The 8,162-nt window shown below is 39.5% G+C and overlaps 1 protein-coding gene across 1 annotated transcript in view; it reads right to left on the bottom strand.

The window, feature by feature from the left end:
- LOC138032012 (low-density lipoprotein receptor-related protein 6-like) overlaps nucleotides 1-7,685 on the bottom strand; it is a 9,314-nt gene extending 1,629 nt beyond the window's left edge. Inside the window, exons 1-5 of the mRNA XM_068879599.1 lie at nucleotides 7,432-7,685; nucleotides 4,327-4,720; nucleotides 3,442-3,839; nucleotides 2,120-2,245; nucleotides 1,472-1,533 (exon numbers count right to left, since the gene is read on the bottom strand). Of these exons, the coding sequence (XP_068735700.1) occupies nucleotides 1,472-1,533; nucleotides 2,120-2,245; nucleotides 3,442-3,839; nucleotides 4,327-4,720; nucleotides 7,432-7,588 (1,137 nt within the window). The 5' untranslated portion in view covers nucleotides 7,589-7,685. The remainder of the gene's footprint in view (nucleotides 1-1,471; nucleotides 1,534-2,119; nucleotides 2,246-3,441; nucleotides 3,840-4,326; nucleotides 4,721-7,431) is intronic.
- Nucleotides 7,686-8,162: the final 477 nt, after the last annotated feature.

Consider the following 8,162-nt stretch of genomic DNA (forward strand, 5'->3'; position numbering starts at 1 on the left):
CGGTCGATCGAGAATAAAATATTTACGACATGAAAACAACATTAATTTTGAACCGTGAATATAGAATATAAAAAGTTACGATCAGCGACAAACATTTTGGGAGATTTTTGCTACGTTCAAGTAAATTGCAAAATCGAAAGTGACATGGCCGGAATTCGGCGGGCGCCGTAATTAAGTTACCGCGGAATGTTTACTCGCCAAACAGTGAAGCATCTGTGTCAAATGATGGCAAGATACCGGGTTTTTGTAAGTTTCTTTTTCTGTCAAGTGTTATAAAGTTTGACAATGAAATGAGCGAAGTCAAAACAAAGATCACAATCGCCCAACTCTTATTTATGCAAAGTCAAAATTTACTCTCCAAGACGCGTACGACGTTATTTATCACCAGGTAATTCCATCATTCTGGAAATAGCAGCTACTTTATTATTCATCTGCGTCACAAGTGTTCACTGATTTTGGGGCTCATTTTGTTGAAACTCAAGCACGCTTCCAACAGGCCTGTGAACCCTTCCTGCTTACAGAGCAATACTAAAAAACTTCTCCCATATCACATTTCAACCTTAAGCTCCAAAATTCAATACACAACATGATATTATAATTCACAAAGGCAGAAAATACCACAGAATCCTTTTCCAGCGAAAATTTTATTGAAAGAAACAACATATTTGCTCTTAGAGGCGAAAACCTCTTCCTATTTCATTGCGTGCGTGAAGACAAGAAACTCAATTGTGTCAAATTACCATATACTTTGTACTCACATTGATTTCGTCTCGACGGGCGATAGATTGTTGTCGAAGTCCAGTACTCGTCGCTTTTGAGATTCATGCCTAGTTTATCCAACTGACTTTCCATTATTGAGCTCCATAAGGGTATATTTTGTTTAAGGATCCACTAAAACGCCATTCGCGTTGCATGACTTTCGACGCCATTGCAGGCTAAGTTAATGATTCTACTGTGTCCACCAGAGAAATCTACGCAGTTCCACTACCCTCTCGATCCTAAGAAAATACGCGCAGAAGGCTCTATACACAAAGACACCACTTACCAGGGGAGTGACAGGCAAGACTTTTACCGACACGGAAAAAAAAAAAAAAGAAAAAAAAGAAAACAAACAAACTAAACGAAGACCTCGACTGGGTTTGCCCATAGGCAACCCAGTAATTATGTTGCTGCCTGCAACTTTGAAAATAAAATTAGTGATCAAACTTCTCAACTTTATTTACCTTGAGACAATCAAAGCTCAACTTGAATTAGTGTGTCGAAATGGATTCCAGCACAAACTAATAACTTTTACTAGAAATTAATGTTATCCCTTTTATGCTGGATAATCATAATTTAGCATGCCTTTCTACACACAGGAACTGTATTATACTACTATATTACTGCTAATATTACAGTATTATACTGTACTATAATCCTTGAAGTTGAAGTTGATTTTTATTGACGTGCTATTAAATAAATACGGAATTACCTGACCCGAAGGTAGCATAGCTAATATAGGCAGGCCAGGAAACAAGGAAAGATGAAAGACTGCTAGAAAGAATAAGTTGATAAGGAAAAAAAGGTGAGAATAAAACGAGAACAGGGTTGAGAAAAGAAAAAAAAACAGAGTAGAAAATTCGAATAAAGAGCTAATTAGAGGGGTGTAGACAAAACGTGGGGTAGGCCATGGCTTAGGCCAGGAGTAGAATGCCGGATAAACTCAACTTTGGGCAAATCTCATAACGACTAGTCTGGCTATTGCGTGACAGTAAGGAAAACGGGCGGTTGTTGCTGACTGGGTTCCAGTTTCTTTTTGAAACCCACGCGGAAGATGTCTACGGACGGCTCGGACGTGGGGTATATTTCTGTTTTAACAGTAGGTTAATATTGATGAAACCGTGGCCGCCAAAACAGCAGAAGACAGTCGTTGGTGAGGCAGTCCTAACGTTGAAAGAATTGCGGCAATGCTCTGCGCTTTTACGTTTTTTTTTAATTTGACTACACCCTGATTAGAGCAACAAACAAAGACCAAAGGATGCGCTACCATCTTGAGGCATTATTAAACTAAATTATAACTAAATGCCAACAGCTGAACTAAATATGGCACAAAACACAATCAAAGTTGATAAAAACTTACCCTCCTCACATGTCCTCTCATCTGAATTTAACGATAAACCAGCAGGACAAACACATTTGTGTCCAGATGATTCTGTTACACAGAAATGACTGCATCCTCCATTGTTTACATTACATGAACTTGAGGCTACATGTGGAAAAAAGGTGTCATTTGGAATCCAGGAAAATACTACTGTGTATAATGCTAACTACAACGATACCGCTACGTAACAAATTTTATATGTAAATGTCAATAAGAGGTAGCTTTACTTTTTTGAAAGAGCTTTTGGCAAGGGCCAGGATGCAGAATATCTTGCATTAGAAAACAACAATCCATTTATCTCTGATAAGCTGCTGATAATTTCGCCAGATAGTATTTCTTATTATCCCACGATATGGTCCTGGATTATGCGTGACTATCTCTATTTAGTTTGGCTTACACTAAAACTGTATCACTGTTCTTAGTGCCTGTGAATACTGGTATATGTCAAAATTATAACTTCCTCCTCGCTTCACATTTTCACAGATATTTTGCTACTTTTTAGTCCCAAAAGTGTTCCTGATGTTAAAAATAAGGGTCTACTGGTTTAAATGACACTTGCTGCAGAGGTTTCCCTTGTGCATGTTGAATCCGCTAGGTACCCTACTCACATCACCATGGGATATAAGGTGATAGATAGCCAGTGATGCCCATTTTAGTGATAAGCAAGGATCCATCTTATACACAACAAGCACTTTTAAAAAGCCAGTTTCATTTTGACTTCCAACTTTTAATTAATAGTTGTGGGGTTGGGTTCACTCCCCGATATACAATAGTTCTTGATTGTTTTACGTAAAAACAATTCTTCCACTTATTAGTTCTTGTTGTGTATAAGATGATTCCTTGTTTTGCACTCAGGGCATCATTGACTATCTATCACCTCTTAGTATAAATCTTCTAGCCTTCTATCACGAAAGCCGTCCTCTAATTGGCTACGCTACTCGCTATCTATATATTCTGTGATAGATAGCGAATAACGGTTGTCAACAAAATGGCGGCCGCTTCTTCGCGTTTACCGCAAAGTGTCTGTGAGGAGGATTTAGATCATTTACTTGTTTAGTTTTGAACGACTAGTAGATTGATATTAAACCAACTCGATTATTCGCTCTCGATTTCTGTGCTTGACAGAAATCTCGAGCTCATAATCTAATTGTTAAGTATCACACATAAGTAGGAACCTCTTGGATTGAAAATGCGCAGAATACGTCCTGTGTTGAGGAAACGTTATAAAATGCCTTGTGACATCTTTCCTGGGTGCTTGTATGCAAGATATAAGAGTGAAAAAATGAAATAACACTTAATACCTGACGATTGCCTTGAACTGCCATAAGCAACGATTCCCATAGCTCGGCCACTTACAGTGTAATCACTTATTATGAAGTCCCCGGTGTCGGCATCCAGTTTGTGTAACCCTCTACGTGTAGCCCAGTCAGTAAAATATAAGAAAGGGGGTATCAAGGCTACTCCACAAGGGTGTAAGCCAACGAGCTGGAAAAGCAGTCTTCTGTTACTGCCGTCATAATCGACAGATTCGACTCTGTCGACTCCTGTGTCCGCCCAGAAAATTTTCTGGTTTCCTCTGTCAAGTTCAATACCATTCGGCCTGTAGAGATCTGATGTTACTATAGAAATTCTTTGATTTCCATTTAAGGTTGCTTTTTCAATTTTTGGATTAAGACCCCAGCCAGTCCAAAACATGAATCTGTAAGAAATCAAATTGGTAAATATGATAATGCGCTAAAATTATAATTCTAATTGTCTCGCTCCTTTCTTTGTATAAGAGCATACGAGGTTTGAGCAGTTTTGTGAAGAAACGGTGCACATAGCTCAACTTTTTGGCGCCTTTCCGTTTAGTTATTCGATGAAATTTCGATGAAATGTTGTTCTCTCTCTTCTGTGGTGTACCATCTCTGTTTCTCTGATCTCCTGAGTTGGTAACAACTTTTGATGGACTTTATATTTCGCCATATAGTGTTCTAGAATTAGTTCAATGAAATTTCTTCTACAAAAGTGGGGAACAAAAATGTGAAAGTTCAATCATTTTGTAGCGACAGGTCATTTGCAGGTGTAGCCTTATCACTAATCACTATTGGTACTTGCCCCTCCCCCCCCCCCCCCTACCCCTGAGTTTGTAAATGTGACTCTTTTTTCCTTTTTCGCGTGATTCAATAAGCAAAGTGCTTACTCACCCACTATCAGGATCCACAGCTATATCCCTTGGCTTGTCGAGCCCAGCAGAGATCACACTTCGTTGGTTATTGCCTGATAAGTCAGATACAGATATCGAGTCGTTTGTCGCATCAGACCAGTATAGTTGTGATGTCCTCCATTCCACTGCAAGTCCATCACAAACACCGATGTTGCTAATGATAACGGTTACGTTTGATCCATCAATTCCAGAGCGTTTTATGTTTAATTCTGTGACATCGCTCCAAAATATGTAGCCCTGGCTGAAATGGACATCAATGGCCACAGCTCTTGTCAAACCCGACAGAACTGAACGTACTGCTGAAGTTTGGTAGTGAATCGTTATTATGTCAGTTGTATTTGATACGAGGAGGCAAGGAGGGCTGCATACATGACCTACATTGACCGAAAGAAAAGAGAAAAAGTGAACACATTAGTAGTATGTAAGGTAATTTAGAAGTAATCCAATAGCAGTAACGATTCTAATGCTTGTCATGATGACTTGATTATCATGACGAACATTAAGGGATTTAAGGCAAATGGTAATGTGATAAGTTATAGGCAGGCATGGTTTTAGAACGTACAATGTATAACCAAAGAAAGAACATGAAGGCGTTAACACGTTCAGTTTATTCGAAGATAGATCACACTGAAGAAAGTGTTTTGTCGGTCGCGATCGTTTCACTGTTATCAAACCTTTTATTCCGGTGCACTTTAGGGATGTTACAATAATGGAAGTTTTTGCGGTTCAAATCCTAATAAGAAAATTACACGATCATGAAATATACAGAAAATAGAGTGAACAAGAAGCGATTCATATTTATCCAGTGACTCGCTCAGGTTCACAACCAACGAAACATGGTTTTACATTAGTATTATGTCGTCGGGATGACGTGTCCCATTAGTGAACTGATTATATATTAATCAGGTAGTTAAGAAGGAAGGAAGGGCAGGGAGAAAAGTGAAACTAACAAACATGTAATAAGCGACTGAAGCAAACTACCCACACACCATTCAAAGGTGGACATCACTACATGAAGTTCCTAGACTTGACAACTCAAATAGAAAACCATTCTTTCGTTCAGGAACAGCGTTTGGTTTATTTTGTTTTTCGTTGAAAACGAATTTATGACACTTCTCTGTTACTTTTCATGGCCAAATTGGTCGTCATTAAAAAAAGAAATTGTATTTACGCCCTCTAACGTGTTTCAAGCGCTTCCTCAGTGCTTCCTCAGCCTGCTTTCGCAATAAGCAAAAAATAAATCGATGAAACTATCGACTCTTTCCCTTCAGCCAAATAAACAGCAGTTTTTTTTTTCATTGAATTTTTAAAGTGTAGCGGATCAGCTAACATTCCAGCCATTCCAGAAGCCACAGATTTTACATTTTCCTACGCAAGTATGACCCCTTGATCCCCGGAAATAAGTAAAGTTAACACCGTATGAAAAAGTTATCACCGTATCTGAAAACTGTCTCAGTGACTATTCACTTTCTGTTTCAGCCAACCCTGAACAGCTGTCTAACTGACTGCCGCTCCGTTTTGAAAAATAGGAATTGTCTTGGCGTTTTATCCAGTAACAATTGCGTTCTTTGGAATTTGGGTTGTGATCTACCTTGAGACCATGTTTAGTTTTGAATAAATGTGTCTTAATGTGGGATCTTTCGGTTGGAAACAGGTAAGTGACAGCAGGCTTTTCACACCACTTCAGGCTATCAAAACGGGAATGAAAGATCGAGAGATAAAGGTTTGACCTAACGGCGCGCTGTAGTGCACTTGTCCATTAGGTTCTTCACAGGCTCCCCAAGCTGAAAATACGTGGTGTATGCGACAGTTTGTGTATATAGAGAATTGTATGGGAAAATCACCGATCGTAAAAAAATTGTGTATTTAACTATCTCATTTGAAATAAAGTTTTCCTACCTTAAATGTGCGACAAACTTGTCTCTTTTGCCGAGTTTAGAGCCATTCTGACGCCGTTTAGGGAAGTTATCCGGAAGGCCGTTACTAAAACAGGAAGGCCGACCACTCCATCCATCGCTGGCCAGACCTCACTCCACAAATCGTTTTCTCCTCAACAGGAAAAGTCCCGAATCGCAATAAAAACAACAGTTCCATAAAGCCCAATAAATTTCACTCCAAATACGTGTGACTGCCCAGTCACAAGTCAACAACGGTCGTGTTGCCAGCGCGCGGTCAAATTCAAATGGACCAATAAGAGTTGAGGCTGAAACCATCTTGTGAGTTTCCGTTGTCGCCAGCCCGGTCACAAGCCTCTGAGGAAAGCCGAAGAGGTGAATTTTAAGGCAAAGTTTTCGTTCGTCACGAGTCTTTCGGCCGCCGAAACACACGTATTTGGAGTGAAATTTATTGGGCTTTATGGAACTGTTGTTTTTATTGCGATTCGGGACTTTTCCTGTTGAGGAGAAAACGATTTGTGGAGTGAGGTCTGGCCAGCGATGGATGGAGTGGTCGGCCTTCCTATTACTTTAGTAAACGGCCTTCCGGATAACTTCACTAAACGGCGTCAGAATGGCTCTAAACTCGGCAAACGAGACAAGCTCGTCACACATTTGAGGTAGGAAACTGGTGATTTTCCCATACAATTCTCTATATACACAAACTGTCGCATACACCACGTATTTTCAGCTTGGGGAGCCTGTGGGTTCTTGAATAAAGTTCAGTTGATATGAATTCCTCTGTTGTTAATGAATGGTTATGAAATTTGCAATGCACATTAGTTCAGTTATTGTGGTGCGACTTACTGTCGGGACCGTTCGCCTGGGGAACCTATCTCAACACTCAAAAGCAGTTCCTAGATCTTTTTATGGCCTGTAAAAGAATCGATGTTTACTGGAGCTTAACCTCTTTTTGTGGGCTTCTGGGGCGGCTCTGCTGGTCTTAATTCGCTCAATTTGAATAACTACGTTAATGTCTCTTAAAAAACAACAGGAATTAGCTTTCCACTTCTGGCAAAAGTTGGAATCGACACTTTATCAAAGAAAACTCTCCTTACTTCCATAATGTAAGCTAAATTTCCAAGTGTTCTTCCGAAAAGATATATTACCAAAACCAACCGTTTCAACCCCTCGATTTGGCCTTTACCTACCTCCATGCACCATTCCATTTTTCTCCTGAATCAGGGATATAGCCAGAACACAAATCCACCGAAGAAATTTTCCTGTGATCTCCTGTTTTAATTTACTGTGAGGACGGACATTGATGGCCGGGAATATTAAATAAAGTGGTGTCGCAAAGAGAGCCATGAAACCAAACTGCTCTCATAGGACTTTTAGTTACTTTTTGTAGGATAATTACGACTAAACCGAAAATGTGCTGTCTGTTTTTTTCCAGTGGCCTCTGACCCCGCTTCATCACTGAAAAAACAAGAGGCAGACACCATTGTTATGTTAAAAGACACCGCTGTCAAAGCAAAAAGTTGTACATTCATATGGAAATGCGTGTCATCTTGGATGTGTAGTTAGCGAAGGACTTTAGGTGACAGTGGAATTTTTTATGGGCCTTTCATTTTGTGTAAAGCAAGAAGGGACTTTGAGATGAACTAGAAAATTGTGTAGCATAAGTCTAAATCGAAGTCAAGTCTTAGAAATTATGCTTCCTTTGCAGTTTGCTGAACAGAACAGGAGAAGTAAACCGTTTGAGTTAAATGTGAGGACGGAAATTATACAAAGTGAGTCTACTTTGTAAAGTGGTCGAAACAAGCGTGTTCTAAGGAAAGGAAAGGAAATTTATTTAAGTGTCTAGTAGTTCTAGCGCTGGAGCACTAATTGAGGGCACTGTAAACTGAAATTAACAATGAAAGCAAATCAAGTCAAATGT

Source organism: Montipora capricornis, chromosome 14 (genome assembly GCF_036669925.1).
Source record: "Montipora capricornis isolate CH-2021 chromosome 14, ASM3666992v2, whole genome shotgun sequence".
Lineage (NCBI taxonomy): Eukaryota > Metazoa > Cnidaria > Anthozoa > Scleractinia > Acroporidae > Montipora > Montipora capricornis.